This window comes from Sardina pilchardus, chromosome 1 (assembly GCF_963854185.1).
Source record: "Sardina pilchardus chromosome 1, fSarPil1.1, whole genome shotgun sequence".
Taxonomy (NCBI): Eukaryota; Metazoa; Chordata; class Actinopteri; order Clupeiformes; family Clupeidae; genus Sardina; species Sardina pilchardus.
Genome location: NC_084994.1, coordinates 21,146,287 through 21,172,413, shown reverse-complemented (window position 1 = coordinate 21,172,413; position 26,127 = coordinate 21,146,287). Strand labels below are relative to the sequence as shown.

The 26,127-nt window shown below is 39.3% G+C and overlaps 2 protein-coding genes across 2 annotated transcripts; both read right to left on the bottom strand.

Annotated features, from left to right (window-relative positions):
• Positions 1-597: 597 nt before the first annotated feature.
• Positions 598-4,524, bottom strand: LOC134084403 (NACHT, LRR and PYD domains-containing protein 3-like). Its single transcript, XM_062539872.1, has 5 exons — positions 2,802-4,524; positions 2,478-2,651; positions 2,002-2,163; positions 1,755-1,801; positions 598-1,544 (listed from the first exon to the last, which is right to left on the bottom strand). Exons 1-5 carry the CDS (start codon positions 4,394-4,396, stop codon positions 1,027-1,029), a joined length of 2,496 nt encoding a protein of 831 aa, XP_062395856.1. The 5' UTR covers positions 4,397-4,524; the 3' UTR covers positions 598-1,026.
• Positions 4,411-25,239, bottom strand: zgc:171452 (uncharacterized protein LOC100126110 homolog). The gene is made up of 12 exons (XM_062539874.1): positions 25,159-25,239; positions 15,415-15,982; positions 14,335-14,424; positions 14,148-14,231; positions 11,060-11,701; positions 10,748-10,797; positions 9,710-9,826; positions 9,325-9,427; positions 6,922-6,981; positions 4,948-5,217; positions 4,776-4,823; positions 4,411-4,601 (listed from the first exon to the last, which is right to left on the bottom strand). Exons 2-12 carry the CDS (start codon positions 15,884-15,886, stop codon positions 4,411-4,413), a joined length of 2,127 nt encoding a protein of 708 aa, XP_062395858.1. The 5' UTR covers positions 15,887-15,982; positions 25,159-25,239.
• Between the last annotated feature and the right edge of the window lie 888 nt (positions 25,240-26,127).

Below are 26,127 nucleotides of genomic sequence, written 5' to 3'. Positions count from 1 at the left end.
CCTGGTGTACAGTATGTGTGTGTGTGTGTGTGTGTGTGTTGATCTTTTAGATTCTGCGAGATTCTCACACTCTAAAATAGTTGCTCTCTCTCTCTCTCGCTCTCTCTCTCTCTCTCTCTCTCTCTCTCTCACACACACACACACACACCCACACAATACAAACACTTAAAAGTTATTTGAAACATTTGAAAACTTTTATCCAAATGCCTTCTTAATGTTTTGGTAATAAATAAAGTGATTTTCACAAATAATTCATATAAAGCAATGATATTAATTCATGAAGTAGTGTGTGTGTGTGTGTGTGTGTGTGTGTGTGTGTGTATGTGTGTGACTGTGTGCATGTCTGCAGTAGTCAGTCAGTCTTAGCACTTAGATTTCTTTTTCTCTTAACTTTTGTGGTTGAGACATTTTCTTGAGATTTTTCTGCATTCAAATCAATAGATTTTTCATTCAATATGACTAAGTGTGTACTCCACTTCAAGATGTATTAATGCCTCAAACCAAACATGTGTGACACCTGTCTCATATTAATTCCCACATAAGCAAAGTATTGTCTTTTTATTGATTTATTGATTTTTTGTTATATGCATTGGAATTTTCAGGGATGTGCATTTCAGATATGTAGTAGGCCTACAAAGAATTTAAAAAAAATAAAATAAAAACAAATTCTCTGGAAGACCAAAAACTGGTAGAAATCAATGTGTTGAATAACAACTGTGTATGATAATGGGCTATACAAATACATTTGACTTTGATGTAAGGATTAATGTAAGTATCACTAAACTGTTGACACAGGCAATAAAAAATAACTTGCAAAGAGCTTAAAGTCATTAGTATGATCACAGGTACAAAAACAGTAGAACATATCTGATAATGTATGGTAGATAAAGCTGGTAAAATCCAATATTTATACACAATCTTTAAAACATGCTGGCAGCCTGACTACACCTTGGCCATCAATGGTAATGTATATATATCTGTGTAATTCAATAGTAACTGTATTACAGCAAATCATTTTAGATCTCGCTAACCTGTCTCTTTGAGAGTAACACTCTCTGAAACCTCAAACGCTGGGTAAAGAGGTTCAACAAATCTTGCACGGAATGTGTGCAGGTGGGTCAGTGCCCCTGAGGAGATATTGTAGAAGGACAGAGTTCCACCTGGCCAGTCCAAGAACACTCCCAGTCGCCCAGACTTAGAGCGAGAAGTAGAGATGTCTTCAGTGTTGTTATTGTACTTGGCTTTGGATGAGTTGATGAATTGCTCCAGACACCAGGACTTGTCATTGCATCCGATCCTACTCTCATCTTTTCTGTCCCTGCGAATACTCTTGTACGCAACACCAACTGCAGCACGTCCACTCCATTCCACTTCCCAGTAGGCTTTTCCGGTCAGGCCCTCAGTACAAAGGAACTGCTGACAGTGCTGGAATCGCTCAGGGTGATTTGGATACGTCTGGTCCTGCTTTTCCACACTAACCTTTTGGTTCTTCAAACTTAGCTTTTTGTGGGCTGTGTTTTGGTCTAAAGTGATTTTGCAGGGATCTGAGAAAGTAATTATCAGTAATTATCAGTTATTTTAAGTTTAAGGTTACTTGAGGCTAAGTATATCAAATTAAGGTTAAGATTAGTGAAAAATGATAACAGAAAATATCATTATTGTGATTATTTTGCCAATAGGCTAATAATAACCTAATCATATAGCCCAGGAAGACCTATATCCAAAACAGAAGCATGAATTGGATGGTCACTCACATTTACGTAGTCCGGACTTCAACCAGTATTCTGCTTCATTGTCAAAACTATAAGAAAAAAACCAGAAAGTATTTTTCAGGCCACAGTAGTATTCTTCTACTGCAGTTTTGTAGTCACATGACTGGCTAACAACATACAGACTCCTTCCTTAAAGGGGGGATAGCGGTTACAAGCTATCTTGTATTATTCTTTTATAGTTTTACAAACAGATAACACTGGTTAACAAGAAAACAGCCTCTTTCTTCACCTTATTGCAAACCCTGGTTTCAGCCATTTAGAGAGTATGGCCCGTCCCTCTGTCCCTGGGTAATTGCGGCTCAGGTCAAGCTCTCTCAGGTAAGAAGGATTGGAATCCAGAGCAGAGGCCAATGCTTCACAGCCTTTCTTTGTGATCCCACAGCAAGATAATCTAGATAGGGACACACAGTACAATAGGATATGTTTTAACATTGTGTAATAAAAGTAATGTTCTGTAGTGATTGCCCCCTTTCTTCTCTAGAATACTTACAAAGTGGGTAATTACATTGAATTTGTATGCAAATCTAGATTGCCAATGGGAAATTCTGGATGTATCCTAGAACTCTACACAAAGACACTTACTGTAATTCAACAAATGTATACGGTGAAACATTTAAAAACTGATATGCGCATAATTAAATAATTGCAAATTGTAAACTTGAGAAACATGGTAAGACATGTTCACAGATTATTTCTTCTTGTTACCTCAGTTTCTCCAGTTTACAGTTTGTACTTTTCAGTCCAGAACAGAGAATCTCAATCCCGGAATCCTGAAGATCGTTGTCACTCAGGTCCAACTCTCTCAGCGCTGAGTCTGCAGACTGTAATGCTGAGGCCACAATGTCACAGGAGCTCTCTGTGAGTTTACAGCCAGCAAGTCTGTTGGAAGGCACCATATGAATTTCATTTTACTGCAAATACCATTACAAATATTAGTACTACTACTACTATTACTACTACTTTTTTTTCTCATATAATATAACCTAACGTTTCAGTCAGTGCACAACAATATTTAATTGAGTCACTCACACGGCCTTACGGCAGTTTTTCACAGCTGGAACCAGTCTCTTGCGACCCTCGTCAGAGGTGTTGTACTTTTTCAAGTCAAACTCTTCCTGAACATCATCAGAGAGCTGAAGTGTGTAGGCTAGTCCAGAACAATGTGCCAGTGACAACATTTTGCCTGGGCCTGAATTCTCTGAATTCAGAAATCCCTGGACTTCCTCGTGGAGCGAACGGTCATTCATTTCACTGAGGCAGTGGAAGAGATTCAGGCACCTTTCTGCTGAGATATTCCTCCTCTGTACTTTCTTGAGGTTGCTGATGATTCGTCCCATGGTTTCTTGATCAGACTCTACACGGGGCAGGAGGCCACCTAAAATCCTTTGATTGGACTCCAGTGAGATGCCATGAAGAAATCTGACAAACAGGTCGTAGTGACCATTTTTACTGTCCAGTGCTTTGTTGACTGCCATTTTTAGCAATTTGTCCAGTGTCAAATCATCAGGCATAGGTTTGTTCTTCTGAGCCAGAAAATTCTTAATAGGCTTCAGGTTCTTGCTTAAATAGCAGTGAAATGCAAAGAAGGCAGCAAGGAACTCCTGGATGCTAAGATGCACAAAGTAGTACATCTTCTCATGCAAGTTGATGTTGTAACGGTCAGATTCCTCCTTCAAGATCTCTGTGCACATCCCAGAGACAAGAGAATCATTGGCGCCAATTCCACATTCCTTAAGGTCCTCTTCGCTAAAAATGACTCGGTCCTTGTCCAGTTGTGTAAAAGCTAGCTTGGCAACTTTCAAAATGACACTGTTCCACTCTGGAAGTTTCTGCCAGTCCATTTCACTTGCATCAAGGGACTTTTTGTGTGTTCTGTCAGTCTGGATGAGCAGGAAGTGGCAATACATGCTGGTAAGGGTCTTGGGAATTTCACAGCTGCCTCCCTGAGCAAGCATTTTCTGGAAAACTGTTGCAGTGATCCAACAGAACAGAGGGATGTGGCACATGATGTAGAGGATGCGTGATGTCTTGATATGTGAAATAATGGTGTTAGCCAGAGTAGGGTTACTGATTCTCTTGTGGAAATACTCCTCTCTCTGTTGGTCATTGAAACCTCGGACTTCTGTTATCTGGTCAACATGTGTTAACAGAGCTTGGGTAACAGCGGCTGGCCGTGAGGTTATCCAAAGGAGAGCAGACTCAAACAGCTTCCCTTTAATGAGGCTTGTGATTAGAACATCCACTGTGGTGGACATTTGCATGTCTGCTACCATCTTCTTGGAAAAGTTCAAAGGAAATTTGCTTTCATCCAGGCCATCAAGAATGAAGAGAGTTGTATTGCTGTCGTAGATATCTGGATTGTTAAGACTGTTAAGTTCTCGATGGAACTCAACAAGAACTTCATGAAAACTAAATTCTCCTGTAAGTAAACTGAGCTCCCGAAATGGTAGGACAAAGATGAACTTGATGTTGTGGTTTGCTTCTCCGTCGACCCAGTCAAGAATAAACTTATGCACACAAACTGTTTTCCCTATGCCAGCATTCCCTTTGGTCAACACAGTCCTGGTGCCTTCATCTTGGAAAAGATTGTTGCATTCAATTTCTATACCATGTCTTGACTGCATCTTGGTAGCTGAATCTATCTGGGTGATTTCATGCTCATTAACAACCCTGGTTTCTCCCTCAGTGATGTAGACTTTTGTGAGATTTGGTTTAGGAGCTTCTTATTCTGTCTATTGTCATTGCCTTCCATGATATACTGGACTTTTCTTTTCATTTTGTCCTTCAAGACATTTGAAAGTCTCTCTTCTGCAGAATCCACATTTGCATCTGTTTTGAGACGGAGTAAATAAATGACTTAACAAATAAGCAAACAAATATGCAATAAATAAACTGTCAAATGCATATAATATTCAAGTAAATAAAGGAGTTAGTCTGTGAGAAAGTGCCACTGGACCCAATGGTGAAACCACTAACAATAATTACACCATCCTTGCTGCCTACCTCCATTATCTCCAGTGACAGTCATCTTGACCTCATCAATCACTTTGCCTAGACCAGGAGAGAGAGAGAGAGAGAGAGAGAGAGAGAGACACATTTAAAACATATGAAAAGAGTAGAGTAGTATTCAGTAAATATATGCACTGAAACACATGCTGTACAATGAGTTTGTTACCTTTCTTGAGGTTCCTCTGCAAGTCCTTGGCCATCTTGTTCTTGGCCATTTTCCTTAAGATGTCAATCATGACCTCACCACACTTTTCCACAAGGCACTGCTTCATTTGGTCCACAACGTCATCACGGTCAACTTTCTCCAGTTTACTCCAGGAGATTTGAGAATTCTCTTTCAACATATGCTTGAACCTCTTGAAGTCGGATTTAGACAAGTTGTACAATGTTTCTCGCAGCAATTGACTTACTGAGGCCATTGCAATGTGTGATGTGTCTGAGAGAACACAAACGCATTTAGGACAACATGAAATTTAAATCTAATTGTTATACATTTTTCATTAGTTAAAATCCTTGTTTTCAAAAACTGCCTCCCCGACTCTGACAACAGCGACTAACAACAACTGATTTCATGTCAACTAGGAAAAATAAATGCATAATGGGCACCGTTCCTGTGTGTACCTTCCTTGCCTAAAATGTTTATTGTTTTGGATACCAAAACATTCAGTTCTGCATTAGCAGGGCATGTCAATTCCTATTAAGATATGATGACAAGCTAATAAATGGAAGAAGAGTATGCTATGAAATATCTAGCTCTAACTATTGGGTTGTTATGTCCAACGTCACGGACCCTACAGCTTTTTCACCAAAACTTGTCTATGAAAAGCATGTGGCCTGTTGGATCCAGAAAGAGAATTATCAGCCCATTATTACAAGGCTATTCAGAGTGCTGCAGACCTTCCTTGCCTAAAATGTTTATTGTTTTGGAAACCAAACATTCAGTTCTGTATCAGCAGAGCAACTCAATTCCTATGAAGCTATGATGAAAAACTTATAAATGTATGCCATGAAATAATCAGTTCTAACTATTTGGTTATGTCCGATGTCACAGGCCCCACAGTTTTTTCATCAAAAATGTTTCTTAGCGCTGTCAGCTGGTTTTGAAAACTTATAAACCTTGTCACTATCACCTCCGTTTTAGTGAGGGTAAAACAAAACCGGTTAACTTACAAATAACAAAGTAATTGTTAGCTGTGCACAGTCAGATGATCCAATCAAGGGTAACGCCCAGGATTTTAAAATAGGATTGTATTAGTGAGTACAGAAGGATTTTCTTAAAGGCTACTCTGAACAGCGATAATAAATAGTTTATTTTATTCCACGGCTTGGTTGAATTCCCCATTGTCCTGCTTTCTAGAAGGGGGTGCATTAACTGTATGTCATTTGCACACCTATGAAGTAGTTCCGATTTGTTGGCCGTATCACAGTTGTATATTAATTCGCCAAACTTGTTTTGAAGTTTAAATGAACTGTCACCTTGCATCCAAGCTGAAATACAGACGCTCAGAAAATAGTGACATTGTAGCATATGGCAAATGGCAGTACGCTAGGTAAAATAGCAATGTTTTCAAAGTTAACGTTCATCAGAATCCTGGGATATGCCCGCTTGACAACGGGAGAGATAGAACTACCGACTGGATTTTGGCTGTAGCAACCATCCATTTAGAACTAACGACTGACTGGCCTTTGCCCTTTGGCCATAGCAATCATCCATTTAGAACTAGTAACGGCAGTTTGTCTTGCAAGTTCAGAAATGAGTTGAAATGTGTCTAGGAAAAGTAGTTCTACAAACAAGACAGCTCTAGCGATTAAAATGTTTAAATCATAACCGGAAATGAACACAATGCAAGTGGCAACAGTGGAACAAGCGGGATAATGGACTTTGCGCCGTTGAATTATACAAAGTCATTGCACTTTTCCTCCGCTTCGCGTCAGGCTGTTTTACCATCTAGAATGTGCATTAACTTTGTAAAATCGAACGGTGCGTTATCCCTTACTTACTATATACAGTATGAAAAACAAGTGGCCGGTTGGATCCAGAAAGAGAATTATCAGCCCATTATTGCATAATCACATATGAACCAAATTATTTGTTTGATTCTAGTATGTCTGATACACAGTCAGACATCTTTAAACTTACCCTGCACTGTTGTCTCTCTGCTCGTGGTAGGGATCTCTGTACACTGTGAAGTGTGTTGCTCTTCAAATTCACATGAAAATACAAAAATAATTAACACTGTTATCTGAACCATGACATCTTGGTTCCAGAACAACAACCTGCTCAATGTCAGCAAAACCAAGGAGCTGATGATGGTGGACAACAAGAGTCTGCAGGGAGGGGAGAACACACCCATCTACATTGAGGGCACAGCAGTGGAGAGAGTCAGCTGCTTAAAGGAATACGCCACCCCCAGGTGAAATTGGGTCACTCCCCGCAGTCCCTAGAGTTGGATAAGTGAGTCAAAGCGTTTTGTAGCCGACCCGGCCATTGTCCTAATCTAGAAACGCGCCCGGTTAGCTTTAGCTTAGCGTAGTCGCTGTATTCCGGTGTGGCCAGCTAGCATGTCGTTGCAAAAGTTAATCAAATATTAAAATATCAGATTTTTTCTAAACATTTCTCGTAACCTGTACATTCACATCGAGTAAAATATCAATACAAATTAGCACGAAGGGATTTACTAGACCAAATTAGATTTGGAACTATTTCCGGGCATAGCTCCGGCAAAGCGTATTGCTTTTTAAGATTCCTTGAAACAGCAAGGATCTGAGCTGGTCACACCATCTAGGTATGGTCACAAAAAGAGCAAGACAGTGGCTCTACTTTCTTTGGCATCTGCAAAAGTTTGGAATGGACGGTGCAATACTGACCAACTTCTACCGCTGTACCAGTGAGAGTATCCTGGTGTAACAGCAATGGTCATGACCGCACTCTGCAAAGTCTGATCAGTGCAGTGCATTACAGGAACCGAGTTGGTGTTTCCAGTTTAAAAAGCTATCCTAACATCCAGCCATCCAGTGACTTCAACTATAGTTTGGCACGTAACTTGGGTGTCATAATTTATGACCAACTTAACCCTATGAGCCCTAAGCTGTTTTAAGGGCATTTTCACTACCTCTAGTTAGAAGCATTTATCCTGGTCACTGTAAGAAATATGTGGTGTGTGCCTTCCAGAAATAAATGGCCATTTTTATTTAGTGATGAGAAATGACTTTTTGACACTTTTTGCGCTCCATATTTGTGACACTAGCTGATCTGACCTGACTTGTTTGCGTGGTAGCACACATGACGTGCACAGATGATGATTCTCTATAATATTTTTACTGCATTGCAATGAACAAAGTAAAGGCAAAAAAGTGTTTATTTGTCAAACAAATTTGGATGCAATATGAGTCTTGAATTGGATACCATACAGGAGTTTGCTAGGATCTCAACCATATTATGAACGTGACTTGCCATAGAGAAACACATGATAACGTTGGATTATGAACATAGGCTATTATGCCACACAAAAACATGGGGTAAGTGGAGCTAAATGAAGTTATTATTTTGCTGTCACTTTGTCTGTTCTATGGCCTAGAAGGTTGTATTTGGTATCTGTGGATAGCTCTAACTCTCCTCTTTCATCTGACATGTGTGCCATATCGTTCTGATAGCGTAGAGTAATGGTAGCCGAAGCTATATGACATTATGATTTGTTTGTCACTTCGTCTGTTTTTATAACACAAAAGGATCGATGTCTTTGGTATCAACAGAAAGCTCTGTTTCTCCTCTTTCATTTGATATGCGTGTCATGTCTGTGCAATGCCGGGCACTCGAGTAATTCAAGCGAGAGTGCTGGATGCCTGGGTGAATGCAGAGCAATATAGACTGTAAATATGATATACTGTGATTTAACTTCATGATTTATTTTATTTTCATACTTGATCGTACAGACAAGTATCCAGTCCCGTTGGAAAGCCCCGGTACTGCTTTGCAGTATTCATCTCATCTCGCTGTGACAAATAATCACGGAGCAATGTAACAGAGAAGAATGGGTGTGTTTTTTGACGCACTTCGCATCCGTCGGGCTCATAGGGTTAACTTCTCTGAGCATTCAGCCTCAATTGCAAAATCATGTTGGTTCGTCCTTTACAACATTAGCAAGAGCAGACCTTATCTGACACAAGATCATTGTGCCCAAGGACGTGTTCAATTGAGCTGGAGTACATGCTGGGTTAAGACGCTTGTTTTATTATAATAAGGTTAATTTTTCAGATAATACATTTAGCCTCCAACTCAGATTATTGGAACACTCATTTCTATGCCCTGGGTCCATTTCTAGCATAGCTATAGTGGAGACAATCAATCAGTTTAGAATGATGAAATCTCTTGAGTGATTAAAACATATCAATGTTTTTTCTATTGATCCTGACATGCTGGTTACTTCTATCTGGGCACGTATGTTTGCCTACTTGAGGTGGTACCAAAATCTGGATTGGCCCCTAGACTAGATCATATCTGATGTGTTTGTATCAGCAAAGTGTTCAAAAAAGCTATTCATACCTGTGGCGTAATGTCTCTTAGCAGGGGACTGGTTGGCTTGTGGGAGTCCCGATGTAGTTGCTTCTGTGTTGGAGGGAGAAGACATTCTGGGACGCTTTGCACCCTGGAGAAATTGCCAAAATATGAAAATAATTAGAAAAAAGAACAATGTTGCTCTCTCGAGTGGCTAGTGATGAGAACAGACGTTTGACAATGATTGTCATAATTGACTGTATTGTAGTACTAATTGACTATGCCATCCAACTGCATACATGGAAATAGGAATGGATTTACAGCATGCATATTGATGACAGCCGAGCCACGGCAATATCCCCACTTGAACTTGCCATACTGCAAATGAATGTTTGTGCAATGAGACAAACAGACAGACAGACAGACAGATTACCTCTCCATTGTTGCTAGTTGAACCTGTGTGGACGGATTTTCCTTCATGCTGTGTACTACTGACAGTAGGCTTCACACGTTGTACAGACGGCTTCTTTCTCTCCTCTAGGGTGTGATTCTGAACAACAAAACAAAGTTGGATTCAGGACCAGCATAATGCAAATACATTGTTTAATTATGTTTAATTTACATTAAGCATTTAATAAATATCTTCATAAGATCAAATAAAAAAAACTGTGAAATTCATAATTTTTAGCAACTAAATACAGTATATGAACAATTATCTCCCTCAACAATGGAATTCTCTTCTCTGATTGGCTGATGGGGTGGCCATTAACTTCGTATAACCTGCTACCTATGAAGTAGTTCCCGTATCACACTTGAATATTAATTCGCCAAACTCGTTGCGAAGTTTAAATGAACTGTCACGTTGCATCCAAGCTGAAATACAGATGTGCAGAACCATAGTAACATTGTAGCATATGACGGAGGTGGATTGTAGCTAGTTTGATGCCATTTAGGCTACAAAAGTAGCGATCTTTCAAAGTTAAAGTTAATCAGAATCCTGGGATATGCCCGCTTGACAACGGGAGAGATAGAACTAACGACTGGCTTTTGGCCGTAGCAACCAGCCATTTAGAACTAACGACTGGCCTTTGGCCATAGCAACCATCCATTTAGAACTAGTAACGGCAGTTTTGTCCTGCAAGTAGAAAGTTGATATGTGGCGGAAATTAGTCCCACAGTCAAGACAGTTTTAGCGATGTTAACGGACGCAACGGCGGAATAAAACTATGTTCTAAATATACAGGTTATGAATACAAACGGGAGATAAGCGGGATAACGGCCTTCGAGGTCGACCGGTTCGATGGAAATAATGGCACGGCAGAGGTAACTCTAGACCTCCGCCTAGCCATTATTTCCATCGAACCGGTCACCTCGTCGGCCGTTATCCCTTACGTATGTGTAAAAGCATTTCACTCATGCAGAACATATAGGCCCATCTTTTGAACGATTTGTAAAATTATTATAAACTCACCTTCTCTTTGGGTAGGTTCACTGTTGACGAACTTTCATGAAGGGCTCTCTCTATGGAAGACCATATTGATACCGTTACTTTTGTCTATTCTTGATCTATCTGCATTTGTTCATGCGCAGGTGTTGAAACAATTCAACATTATTAGTCAGACTTAACAACCAAACTGTGATGCTCTTAATTCCCACAATGGCATTTCATAATTCTGATGCCCTGTAGCTAACATTCATCGGATTAGAGAATTTGACAGATAATGTGTCCCTTTATTATCCACCAACTGCTGTTGTGAAATGCTTTACTGTATATGTGACTTACTCTTATCTGCCTTTTCGTCTTCTCTGATCTCTGATCTCTGATGTCTGATCACAGCCTGGTATTTCTTGTTTGTGTAGTATTCTCCGTCGTTGTTTTCCACCATGGTGTCTATCTTCTCCAGAAGCTTCTTCACCTGAGTCTTGTCCTCTCTCTGGGCATTATTGAAGGTGTGATATCCACCCTCACAGCTGTCTATCAAGGTCTGGACCTTTTCATCTAGAACATTTTCCACTGTTCTACCCTTCAGGATATCTTCATGAGTGAAAAGAACCATGGTGAAGTGTGCGGCTCTCTTGCTAAACTTACCCTTGATCCAATGCACTGCGTTCCTCTCCTCCTCTGTGAATAACACTCCCAGTCTGATCACTATCAGAAAAGCATGAGGCCCAGGAACCGACAAATCAATACACTTCTCTATCTCACTTTCCAGCTCAGCTGCTGTCTTAGACGTACCAAGTAGTCCTGGGGTGTCGATCACTGTGATCTGTCTCCCAAATACATTGGTAGTCTCACTTGCAGGAACTGAAGTGACAGGGTGAAAAATGAAATCTTCATTGAATGCCTGTTTCCCCAGAATGGTGTTTCCTGTTGCACTCTTTCCTACTCCAGTTTTCCCCAGCAGCACAATCCTCAGCTCTGATCCTGTGAAAAGGAATGCAAAGACAACACAGCATGTCTTAAGGAGCTATGAGCGTCACTTCTATGAGACATGGTACACAAATATAAAGTCATGACAGAATGTAAATAAATAACAATCCACACGTCATACTTGACATCATGAAGAATACACTGAAACAACAACAACAACAACAACAACAACAACAACAACCACAACCACAACAAAACACATAGTGATCCCAGGCTCCGAAACCAAAAAATGCACATACTACAACCATAAAACAGAAAAAGTTGGGACGTTGTGTAAAATGTGAATGAAAACAGAAAGTAATAATCTGCAAATCTCTTAAAGGGATATTCCACTATTTGGGGAATTACACTCATTTTCCACCTCCCCTTGAGTTGAACAATTGATTTTTACCTTTCTCCAGTTCATCGAGCCATTCTTTGAGTCTGGCGATACCACTTTTAGCTAGGGAATAGGGATGTGACGCTCGAAGCTGACGTTTCAGAACAGTGTCGAGCTTCCGAAGCGCAAGTGTTTCGGACAGTGTTTCGAAATGTGGTTCAAAAACGCCCGTGTCACGTGACCACAGGCTTTGTAGTGTTTCACTCTGGTTTCTAGCGCGCCAGCTACCTGACAGCTGGTTAAACTAAAACACAAAGCCCCAAAATGCTTAAAAGCCATTCGAACACTGAATAGAGGTATGCTTTGAAATATAAATAAAATCCCCAGGTGTTGCAATTAGCAGAGAATGCCAAAATGTGCTAAGTGAAAACATATATTATACGACTGAATTCAGTCAATAAGCTATAAATCGTGCCTGACGGGAATTGAACCCAGGTCGACAGTTTGATACAGTAGGCGAGAGAGTTAGCACTGCACCACCACTTGGTTTCATTTAAGAAGGACAATATCCTATTCGTCACACATGGGATTTGTATAATCATCGTGTTGGTGAAACGCAAAACATTCATAGCGCCACTAGATGCCACAGTGGAAGTTAAACAAATATATGGGGAGTTGTTAATAAAATGCCATTTTTTTCTGGCGAACTTTCAAAACAACATAATGTAAGGTAGCCTGTCTACGGGGAATCGAACTCCGGTCGCCAGCATTGATGGCACGCAACTACGCCATGAGCCACATTACTAGTATCGTTACCTAAAGTAAAATGACAGCTATTTATATTCTCTGTCTGAAACAGTGGAGCTTCAGCGTCAAAATGTGATGTTAGTAAAACTGGCCACTAGATGTCAGCATGGAGATGCACGTTTCAGATTGTTTCGAAACCTCGTCACAATTCCGGCGAAATTGCTTCGAACGCTTCGTTGTTTCACAAAGCCTTGTTCTGCCCATCCCTACTTTTAGCTCCAGCCTAGCATAGATCATTGAATCGGATTAGACCTTAGCATCTCGCTTGCTAGCATCACATTTAAAAGTGACTAAAATTTCCGGTAACTTGAGAGACGACAAAGTAGGAAAATTACCAGAAATATTAGTCACTTTTAAACATGATGCTAACAGGCGAGAGGCTAATGGTCTAATCCGATTCAATGAGCTATGCTAGGCTGAGGCTAAAACTGGTATCACCAAACTCAGAGAACGGCTGGATGAAGTGGAGAGAGGCAAAAATCAATCAATTACTTAACTCAATGGGGAGGTGGAAAATGAGTATTATTCTCCAAATGTGAAATATCCCTTTAAACTCATATTTAGTTGCAATGTACAAACAGGACACAGGCAACATATCAAATGTTGAAAATACAAATTTGACTATTTCATGGAAAATACAGTATGTTCATTTTGAATTTGATACCAGCAGCATGTTTCCTAAAAACAGTTGGGACAGGCGTAACAAAATTCTGGAAAAGTTGGGTAGTGATAAAGAAAACAATAGCAGGAAAGTTTCACAACTAATTAGGATAGCTGGCAACAATATTGGGCATGAAAAAGGAAATCCCAGAGAGGCAGGGTATTTTAGAAGCAAAGATATAGGGGTATTCATCACTCTGTAAACCTCTGTAAACATTTTAAAGCGTAACTCCAGCGAAAATTTACCCTATAGGCTCTTTTTCTGTATTAAAACACATCAAATTAAGTGTTTTTTGTTCATCAACCACGACAGAGCTGTCCCCGGTATACGCTTTATTTGATTGTCTACAAATATGGATTTACGAGACTTGTATATCACATTCTGTTTTTTTTTTTTTTTTGTTGCTGTTGTTCTTCGCGTTTTCCACAACGTCGCAACTTTTTCTGATTTGGGGTTGCATATTTGGGAGGTTGTGTTTTTCAGCCATTTTCATAAGATTACAATGGTACTGTATGTGTGGGGTAGCTACAGCACTAGGCACTTGAACATCTATGTGAAAGTAGGTCAGTGTACTGTATGGGCATTTAGTGAACAAAGGGCCAATGATGTATAAATTGTATACTGTAACACACATGTACAGTAGCGTGCCTTACCTGGAGGCCTGCGATCAGAGTGGCTTGTGGTGAATTTCTTGACATTCTCTGTCTGCTGTGAACACGGTGACTGAATGGCTGCATCTGTGAGAAGACAAACATTTCACATTAACAAATCAGATGGGACAATCACACCAACCAAACTGAAATGACCATTTTGTCACAGGCGGTATATTAAAACACATACCTTGGGACTGATGTATAGCTACATGCTCCTGGTAAGACTTGAAGTACTTGTACTGCTTCCCGCAAAATTTACAGATGTGACTAGCTGTTGCTGCAAGAAAAGAGGAAGGATAATGATTTTAGTGTTATGAGCCAACAACACTGCACCTATTCTGGAGAAAAGGGATAAATCAATCTGATATCAGTGCTGTGAGAAGATTGGATTATTATATTAATCTTGAGCTGAGACAAAAGACTGGGTATTTTGTTTAAGGAAATTAAGAAACACAAGAAAACAAACTCAAAAATTTAACTCAATTCTAAGGAGGGATGGGCTAATAAAGAAGTCTTATTTCAAGTTTCCGCTCCTGAATGACAAAGCCTGAGCCAGAACTTGAGCATGTCTAATTTTCCAAACATCTCATTAGAGAGAAGGTTACATACTGTACATCATACATCCATCCAGTGAACATGAATTCATTTATAACCCTTCCTGATCTGATATGAGACTTGACAAAAGGTATAATAGAATACGGCATAAAATCAAATAGTACAGTACTGTATGTCTTCCAATCCAGTCTCTTCAGGCTGATCATTAAATATACCCGCCATAAACATTTGAGAGATCTTTAGGAACTGACAGTGTATTGTTCTATTTCTCGCTCTCTCCAGACTGGGGACTGTTGTGGACTGTTGTGGGCGCGTCGGGATTTCCATTCCTTAGTGTTTCATGTGGACTCTCTTTCTCCCTCTCTCTCTCTCTCTCTCTCTCTGAAAAGTCAACTCGATAATAAAAAAATATATTGTTTCTAAAACTCAGCTGTTACTCCTGAAGTTTTCTGGATAAGCCATTATCAGTAACCCTCTGCTAAGGTCTCCACTAGCATAAGGTCTCTGCATGAGGTCTCAAGACAGTGTTTTGTAGCTTACTAGCCCATCTTTACCTGTGTTGCTGCACTACAGCTTATGCAAGACGTGAACACCTGTTCCTGTTGTTCCCTGTGACAGGTGAACACACCTCTGATAAATGCTATAAGCGTTGGTTTGTCTGTATGCGTGTGTACACCTGTGGTCAAGGTGTGTGTGTGTGTGTGTGTCTTACGTGTGGCGAAGCCTCCTGTATTTTCTAACACAGTGGCTGTGGCAAGGGGTTGTATTGGGGTTTGGGGGTGAAGGTTCTGCGTAGGCCCCATAGGTTCCGGTTCCTTGTCTCCATAGTCCTCTTCATCCATGAAGCTGTCTATGCTGTCGTTGTTGTCATTGTCGCTGAAAGTGGCACGTTTGCCTTGTGAATTGCCGCTGCCACTACTGCAGTCAGGAGTGACCTCACTCTTTTTCCGGCGTTTTCTCGGCGAATGTGCGGCGTTCCGGTAGGAAATGGAGCCGTTGCTGTCTTTAATTTCTACCTTCTTTTCTTGGACCAGTTTCTCCAGTTCTGCACGGGTGCGATCTGGGTTCAACCCATGTTTCTTTACCCTTTTACATATCTTCTCAAAGTCTGCTTTGGTTTTACCTATATACACTAGTGAATCAATAGCGTTCATAATCAACGTCCCATACTCGGGTTCAGACATGTTTTCTGTGTGGGTTTGGCCAGAATGTCTCTGTTTTTATGTTCCCAGATGCAGAAGCTGGCTAGCAATTAGGTAACATCATTGTCACTGTAGTGGCTATGGAAGGAAAAAGAAAAAAAAAGTGTGGTTTAAAATGCACAATACAACTTGTAAAATGCTACTTTTCGCTGCCATGTTACATGTTTTCTCATTGTGTGATCCTATTTATTAATGAATTGTAAATGTCTGGCTAGACCCAAGCCTACCCCACCACACCATCATACATTTGAATACAAGTTGTATTATGAATCTTGTATGTATAATGTAGCCTAACACTACTTCATGTACTCTTGTTTTTTTACTCCAAAAACCTCAATGTAACAGTTTAAGCTGGATGAGAAGTAGCCTCGCGAGCCATCCACGTACTTCCGGCCAAGGATTGCCTCCACTACGTGTCTGGCCGTGCTCCTCTGTGGAGCATTCTGCTCGGTAGAATTGTAACAGAACGCCCCCCCTCCAGAAAGCAGCCAATAAACGAAGAGACGGGTTGGTGGGGGCGAAAGGGGGAGGGCGCTCGTGACGATGACGTTAAACGCCTGCGCTATGTTGTTATGAGTAACTATCGCCGATTGGGTGAGAGCTGTCCAATCAATTCAAACCACTGGGCGTTACTTCCCGCTTCCTGCAAGCGCTTCAGAGCAAAGAAATTCCAGACCATAATACGAAATGAAATGGTAGTATTATGGGAAGGTCAGGACCAGGCTAGATGAGAAGCACAACATACAGAACTACATTAAAGCCTTGTATGGAGTGACATTTCACTTATCATTCATTTGCACTTGGACTGGTCAGTGTAAACTGTATTTTCTGTGCCTTATAAATACATTTGACTTACTGTCATTCCTCTCATTTGACTATCATTCCTCTTATTTAACTACAGACCTACAGTACATTCTGGATTTGCTAACAGACCTAGCTCTCATTTTCGAGTGCTGCTACTTGTTGAACAGGGTCAAGCAAAACATTTCCTGGTTTTAGGCAAAGCGTCTAGGACAGAGGAGTGATTATGCTTAGATAGGCTACTTGATATGGGACCTGACAGGGAATGGTAAACTAAACTCAAAATAAATAAATCGACAGATGAGAAAAGTAGAAATGTCATTTTTTTAAAAAATAATTTAACCCTCTTTTTCGAGTGTTCAACAGTTTTTTCACAACCAAAAACGTGCATGCAGACAGTGTTAAAGAGCCCTTTCACCAATCTCTGCTGATAAATGGCAGTGGGAACTTGATAACTACCACCTCTTCTTGTCTCCCAGTCTCCATTGAATCCTTAATTTCCTTTTAACGTTTCTTATTAAATAGGAGATGATGCCAATCCAGCTGGTGATCTCTCTTTTGCATGTTCAAGATCTAAAATGTGTGGATAATGCTAAATTAGCTATGTTTGAAGTACTCAAGGGCTACCGCCGTTCATTCCGACATACCCGCACTCCGACATTGACGTCCAATTGTCGTAGTGGAGGCATGTCTCTTTATGGGAGAAAGTCCCACCACTCCGACATTTTTTTTTTCATGGTCGCAGTGGCGGTATTTAACTTTTTTTTCAAACAACGTGCCATTCCGACATGAGGTCATTAATAGGCTATTAATGTCATAACTATATCCAATTGTGTAAAATAATAAAGATTCACATTTAAAATGTCATTGTGAAGACTTCTTGATATGGTTACGTGTCTGTTGCGTGCACGACGCGGGGAAGTGAAAGCAGTTCTATAGATGGCAAGTTTTCTTCTCTGTCTCATTATTCGCGGACTAAGTGTAGCTAAATTAAGTTATTATTTTGCTGTCACTTCGTCTGTTTTATGGCCTAGAAGGTTGTATATGGTATCTGTGGATAGCTCTAGCTCTCCTCTTTTATCTGACATGCAAGCCGTATCTTTTTAACCACGGTTTCACGAGTAAATCAAACGAAAGTCGCGGTAGCCGAAGCTATATGATTCTTATTTGTTTGTCACTTCGTCTGTTTCTATAACACAAAAGGATCGATGTGTTTGGTATCAATGGAAAGCTCTGTTTCTCCTCTTTCATTTGATATGCGTGTTATGTCTGTGCGATACCTGGTCCCGGAGTAATTCAAGCGAGAGCAGTGGCTGCGTGGCTGAACGCAGAGCAATATAGACTGTAAATATGATATACTTTTATTTAAATTCATGATTTTATTTTTATTTTCATACTTGATCGTACAGACACGTGTCTAGTGTCGTTGGAAAGCCCCAGTTCTGAGCTCTTTCATGCAATAGGTCTCATCTGGCTGTGACTAATAATAGCAGAGCAATGTAACAGAGAAGAATGGGTGTGTTTTTGACGCACTTTGCGTCCGTCGGGCTCATAGGGTCCGTTAAATTGACGTGGAAAAAAAAATAGGATTTGTAAACTGTCGGAATGGGGGTACTAAAATGTGTCAAATTGGCAGCATGTCGGAATAACACCATGTCTGAATAGCGGCATGTCGGACGAAAGGGATGTCGGACTGGCAGGATGTCGGACTGCCGACATGTAACCGTACTCAAGAACAGCCGATGACAAATACACACTTCCACATTTTGCACCATTGGCCAGATTGCTTATTTCTAGTCCATACAAAGATGGAAGATGACCTGAAGCAGATTACCATAATGAAAACATAGCTCCTTATGTAGCCATAGGTTACCAGATGGATACCTCCAACTCCCATTCAAGGCACACTATTGACATGTACTGTAAGAGAACAAACAGGAGACCTGTAAGTGCCCCATAAACTACTGAACTTTGAGCTTGTGGATCTACGCCCTATCGTCGGACTATTTGTCCTTCCTGAAGCACACAGCAATAGACCATGGCGGCCCGTCTAAACAACCGCCGTCATGTCATCCGGCACAAGCTTCCTTGGTACACTGCTGTCATAGGTATTACGGTTCCCCATTGACTCCCATTGATTCTGACTGACCATTTCGAAGGAAAACGTCAACTATGTGCTGAAACAAACGCCGCTGACATATGATAGTAACCATTTCACTTTGATAATAACCTACATATTTGTCCGACATAATACAGCAAGAATTGCGAAATTTTATCGACGCAACGTGGAGAAACTTAAGGGAGAACAAAAACATTCCACCCGTGACGCATGTTCAATGTAATTCCCCATTGACCCTCGGTCACGAAAAATGGCAGCCGTTATTTCTTCAATGTCAGAGTAATGACATTCAAAATGGTACCTTAAGAATACACCACCATTCATAAAGTAACGAAGTATGAAAAAAAAAACACAATTTATCACATGGATCACCCAAACGACTTTAAGCAGATTGTCAAGGCGCAGCTCAAAAAACGGTAAGAAATGGGTGTTAAATATTCCATGACCACTAGATGGCAGCATGACACAACAAATAAAGCGCGCTGCCAAATGAAGGACGGTGCTCCTGCACTTCGGGCCTAAAAGCGGGTGTATTGTATGACCACCAGATGACGCAATTTCACCGAACCTCGGCCCTCATAGCTGAAGCACAGGTTCTTATATATATGTATTATATATATATATATATATATATATATATATATATACACGTGTGTGTGTGTGTGTGTGTGTGTATTATCTCTCTCTCTCTCTCTCTCTCTCTCTCTCTCTCTCTCTCTCTCTCTCTCTATATATATATATATATATATATATATATATATATGTATGTGTAGCAATACAGAAATAAACATAAAGATCAGGTGTATTCGTCTTTACTGAACTGATTATATATATATATATATATATATATATATATATATATATATCTCAATACATAAATAAACATCAGGTTTCTTCATCTTTACTGATCTGATGTTATTGCTGTATGTAAACACACTTGTGGTGCTACAGTCATATGTCTGTGTGTGTGTGTGTGTGTGTGTGTGTGTGTGTGTGTGTGTGTGTGTGTGTATTATATATATATATATATATATATACATAAATAAACATATCAGGTTTCTTCATCTTTACTGAACTGATGTTATTGCTGTATGTAAACACACTTGTGGTGCTACAGTCATATGTCTCTGTGTGTGTGTGTGTGTGTGTGTGTATTATATATATATATATATATATATATATATATAATACACACACACACACAAAATACATAAATAAACATATCAGGTTTCTTCATCTTTACTGAACTGATGTTATTGCTGTATGTAAACACACTTGTGGTGCTACAGTCATATATATGTATGTGTGTGTGTGTGTGTGTGTGTGTGTGTGTGTGTGTGTGTGTGTGTGTGTGTGTGTGTGTGTGTTCAGGTTTCTTCATCCTTACTGAATTGATGTTATTGCTGTATGTAACTTCGTCCAATAATACAGACTTCGGCCAATACTACAGACACTACTACAGACATACATACTACAGACAATACTAGTGTAATACTTGTGAAATCCACTAGCCTACTATGTATACATAGTTTCAAAAGGCAATGGATAAACTTACTCAGATTGTGTGGGTCTTGCTACAAGGTCACACCTCCTGGGATTGTTCTGTTGGAGATTGTGGTCACATCTGGCAAAAAATGTGGGGCTGGACCTCTGACATCTCTTGTAGGCTATAAGTAATAACTACACTGTTGGCTCACAGAATTGCAGACGTGGTGAATCTTACATGATCTATTTCTCTCTTCATGGTGTGACTACCCTACTTCAACGGAATTCAGCCAAATGCTACTACCTATAGCTTAAAGGTATGCTTATTTGCATGTATAGGCTTGAACATAATTTGAGCCTTTTTATTATGCAATGCCATATTGGCATGATAGTGTTTGGAATAGTAGCCTAATTGTGTGCAAAGTTGTCAGATGTAAACCGTCAACAGTATGATGCATGATGCTTGCATGACAAATACTTCACAAAGCAACAGTAATGATTTGAGTGACATTATATTGTTTTGAGATGTTCACCTCATGCAAGCATCATACAAATAGCCTACAAGAGTAAATGGAAAACTCATTGGCATACTTTGTAATGAATGGCTGGATGTAAGGATTCACTCTTCTTTAAGAAGAGTAGGCCTAATGCTCTTCTGTTGGCCATGTTATAGCCTACTGAAATTTGACTATCAAATAGGCCTACTCAGTGCTACACAGTGTGTTGCTATAGGCTATAGGGCTATCTGTGTCAATTTACTGCAACAATATGGCTAATTGGTAACCACCAGCATAGATAGCCTATCACAATTTGATGTGGACCTATTTTGTTTTGTTTTATATTATAAACATGTTATAGGCCCCTATAAGCTGCTCAATGGTCTTTAACGTTTAGGCTACACGAAACACAGTCAGTCTGATCATTTCCTGCCTAATTGATCAAGGAAGCGCAGGCCCACACAAGCAGAAAACAAATGTTTCTGCAATCAGGAGGAAATAGCCTATTAGCCTTCTAATTTGGTGTCATCAACATAGAGGTATATATTACGTGGTGTTATAAGCGTTCATTCAATGCGTGTGCGACATTAACCCACTCGATGACGTTGGTAGAAGATCTTAACGTTGTAAGAAGGCTATTTAATTATGTAACGACATTTTGAACGACGTGAACTTCCATAACACCAGCACAGATAGCCCTATAGCCTATAGCAACACACTGTGTAGCACTGAGTAGGCCTATTTGATAGTCAAATTTCAGTAGGCTATAACATGGCCAACAGAAGAGCATTAGGCCTACTCTTCTTAAAGAAGAGTGAATCCTTACATCCAGCCATTCATTACAAAGTATGCCAATGAGTTTTCCATTTACTCTTGTAGGCTATTTGTATGATGCTTGCATGAGGTGAACATCTCAAAACAATATAATGTCACTCAAATCATTACTGTTGCTTTGTGAAGTATTTGTCATGCAAGCATCATGCATCATACTGTTGACGGTTTACATCTGACAACTTTGCACACAATTAGGCTACTATTCCAAACACTATCATGCCAATATGGCATTGCATAATAAAAAGGCTCAAATTATGTTCAAGCCTATACATGCAAATAAGCATACCTTTAAGCTATAGGTAGTAGCATTTGGCTGAATTCCGTTGAAGTAGGGTAGTCACACCATGAAGAGAGAAATAGATCATGTAAGATTCACCACGTCTGCAATTCTGTGAGCCAACAGTGTAGTTATTACTTATAGCCTACAAGAGATGTCAGAGGTCCAGCCCCACATTTTTTGCCAGATGTGACCACAATCTCCAACAGAACAATCCCAGGAGGTGTGACCTTGTAGCAAGACCCACACAATCTGAGTAAGTTTATCCATTGCCTTTTGAAACTATGTATACATAGTAGGCTAGTGGATTTCACAAGTATTACACTAGTATTGTCTGTAGTATGTATGTCTGTAGTAGTGTCTGTAGTATTGGCCGAAGTCTGTATTATTGGACGAAGTTACATACAGCAATAACATCAATTCAGTAAGGATGAAGAAACCTGAACACACACACACACACACACACACACACACACACACACACACACATATATGACTGTAGCACCACAAGTGTGTTTACATACAGCAATAACATCAGTTCAGTAAGGATGAATAAACCTGATATGTTTATTGATGTATTGATATATATATATATATATATATATATATATATGTATATATAATCAGTTCAGTAAAGACGAATACACCTGATCTTCATATGTTTATTTCTGTATTGCTATACATATATATATATATATATATATATATATATATATATATACATATATAATACACACACACACGACTGTAGCACCACAAGTGTTTACATACAGCAATAACATCAGTTCAGTAAAGATGAAGAAACCTGATATGTTTATTTATGTATTTATATATATATATATATATATATATATATATATACATATATAATACACACACACACGACTGTAGCACCACAAGTGTTTACATACAGCAATAACATCAGTTCAGTAAAGATGAAGAAACCTGATATGTTTATTTATGTATTTATATATATATATATATATATATATAATACACACACACACACACACACACACACACACACAGAGAGAGACATATGACTGTAGCACCACATGTGTGTTTACATGCAGCAATAACATCAGTTCAGTAAAGATGAAGAAACCTGAAATGTTTATTTATGTATTTATATATATATATATATATATATATATATATATATATATGAAGAGTTCAGATGCAAAAGCCTCTAAATCCACTTTTTGTCAAAAAATAGATAATGATGGTGAGTGAATGCTCTTCACATATAGTGTAAGTTAATTCAATTATTAAGCTTCAAAACTCACTAAATACCATTCTCTTCCTGGTCTGAAATATTGATTTGTAGGCGACATCCTATAGGAGCCTGATACAAAATGCTCATTTAAAAGAAAAGTGGTCAGACGGATTTAGAGGCTTTTGCATCTGAACCCTTCATATATATATATATATATATATATATATAATACACACACACACACACACACACACACACACACACAGAGACATATGACTGTAGCACCACAAGTGTGTTTACATACAGCAATAACATCAGTTCAGTAAAGATGAAGAAACCTGATATGTTTATTTATGTATTTATATATATATATATATATATATATATAATACACACACACACACACACACACACACACACACACACAGACATATGACTGTAGCACCACAAGTGTGTTTACATACAGCAATAACATCAGTTCAGTAAAGATGAAGAAACCTGATATGTTTATTTATATATATATATATACATGTATATATATATATATATATATATATATATATAACACACACACACACACACACACACACACACACACACACACACACACACACACACACACACACACACACACACACACATATGACTGTAGCACCACAAGTGTGTTTACATACAGCAATAACATCAGTTCAGTAAAGATGAATAAACCTGATGTTTATTTATGTATTGATATATATATATATATATATATATATATATATATAATTTATATATATATATATATATATATATATATAATCAGTTCAGTAAAGACGAATACACCTGATCTTTATGTTTATTTCTGTATTGCTACGTACACATACATATATATATAGAGAGAGAGAGAGAGAGAGAGATAATACACACACACACACACACACACACACACACACACACACACACACGTGTGTGTATATATATACATATATATAAGAACCTGTGCTTCAGCTATGAGGGCCGAGGTGCGGTGAAATGGCGTCACCTGGTGGTCATACAATACACCCGCTTTTAGGCCCGAAGTGCAGGAGCACCGTCCTTCATTTGGCAGTGCGCTTTATTTGTTGTGTCATGCTGCCATCTAGTGGTCATGGAATATTTAACACCCATTTCTTACCGTTTTTTTAGCTGCGTCTTGACAATCTGCTTAAAGTCGTTTGGGTGATCCATGTGATGAATTGTTTTTTTTTTTTCATACTTCGTTACTTTATGAATGGTGGTGTATTCTTAAGGTACCATTTTGAATGTCATTACTCTGACATTGAAGAAATAACGGCTGCCATTTTTCGTGACCGAGGGTCAATGGGGAATTACATTGAACATGCGTCACGGGTGGAATGTTTTTGTTCTCCCTTAAGTTTCTCCACGTTGCGTCGATAAAATTTCGCAATTCTTGCTGTATTATGTCGGACAAATATGTAGGTTATTATCAAAGTGAAATGATTACTGTCATATGTCAGCGGCGTTTGTTTGAGCACATAATTGACGTTTTCCTTCGAAATGGTCAGTCAGAATCAATGGGAGTCAATGGGGAACCGTAATCCTTCTGATAAAAACGACCAAGGAAGCTTGTGCCGGATGACGTGACGGCGGTGTCTAAACAGCCTACACCTGTACAGTTTGTGGCGGCATCTGGGCAGCTATCGGTCGCGCCGGCTTTCTTGGTGAGATCAATGTAGGACCCAATAGACTCGTGTTATGTGCAGTGATGGGCGAAGAACGGGTTCTTTGGAACAAACTGTTCGAAACAAACAACTGTTGTAATGAGTTTTGTCCAAATCAACACAAATGTGGACTAGCCTAGACCAGAGTCAAGTTCAATGTGGAAATTCTATAGCCTACCACAAGATGTGCCGTTAAAAAGCCATTATAGATAAAACCCAACTCTAACACATGCAAGATAAGAATAAAAAGAGAGAAAACTAACTTATTTTTTTTCCGGTAAAACAAGCACCGCCGCGATTAAATGTATGAGTGTTTATGTCTTACCGTGGGTTGTTTTCCACGAAGCTATTGGCTGTTGATTAACACATCCCGGGGAGAGTAAGCAACTTGTACGCTGCGTTCCAATTGTGGCACTATGGATATAATGACCCTCCCTAAACAGGGACACGTTACTATCATTTAAAATCTATGTATCCAGAACCTGCCAAGCAAGCTACACACCAGCGCTTCTCAATTCAAACTTAGTCACTGTCACTGTATCGGTTTCGTTAGCATGGAAATTATACCTGGCCTATCCACAGTGTTGCTTCTTGCGTGCATTGACAGGTTGAAGTGTCCTTCAATTATTTCCTGGAATGCTATAAAAGATAATTTCCTGCTTTTTGGCATGAGCTTGCTGATGGAAAATAGATGATAAGGAATGAATTAAAAAGCCTGTATGACATTTGTATATTGGTTGTACATTTTAAGAACAGAGATGGAAATGTTTTCATAAGGAGATAATTTTTTTAAACACATTTTAAATCTTCAAAGATTAGTCAGGGCAGGTTTTAACCTTTGTTGTGGCATCCATGTGTTTCACACATTCCGAGGGCAAAGCACATGAACACTCCCAGTGGGAAAACAACATAATAACAGGGGCAGTCCCTGATATTTCCAAACTCTTAAGATCAAAACTCAGATTATATTAAAGGTACTTTACTTGGAAGAAGGTGACCATCAGTAGACTGAAGTTAGCCTTCCGGAAAAAAAAAAGATGCAATAAGGAGATCCGGTATCTCAGCAGACTAAGGGCCGTCTCTGCAGACTACAATGACACAAGCCTGGTAATAAGTACTACATACAAGGAATTATGTTTGACTGGACTGTGTGTGTCAGGATTTCCATTCCTGACTGTGTTTGATATGGACTCCCCTCTTTATTTCTTTCTTTTTCTCTCTCTCTCTCTCTCTCTGTGTGTCATGTATATTTATAATGACAAAATATCTCTCAATCACCACATTTAGATGAGTG

What these genes read in the sequence shown, in the direction of transcription:
- LOC134084403 (XM_062539872.1), bottom strand. Translation starts at nt 4,396, where the DNA reads ATGCAGTCAAGACATGGTATAGAAATTGAATGCAACAATCTTTTCCAA. An exon ending in TGTAAACTGGAGAAACTGAG is followed by an intron (nt 2,164 to 2,477) that starts GTAACAAGAAGA and finishes GTCCCTATCTAG; the next exon opens with ATTATCTTGCTGTGGGATCA. An exon ending in AAACCAGGGTTTGCAATAAG is followed by an intron (nt 1,802 to 2,001) that starts GTGAAGAAAGAG and finishes TTTTTCTTATAG; the next exon opens with TTTTGACAATGAAGCAGAAT.
- zgc:171452 (XM_062539874.1), bottom strand. Translation starts at nt 15,886, where the DNA reads ATGTCTGAACCCGAGTATGGGACGTTGATTATGAACGCTATTGATTCA. An exon ending in AGACGAAAAGGCAGATAAGA is followed by an intron (nt 10,798 to 11,059) that starts GTAAGTCACATA and finishes GGTCTTCCATAG; the next exon opens with AGAGAGCCCTTCATGAAAGT. An exon ending in TGAACCTACCCAAAGAGAAG is followed by an intron (nt 9,827 to 10,747) that starts GTGAGTTTATAA and finishes TTTGTTGTTCAG; the next exon opens with AATCACACCCTAGAGGAGAG.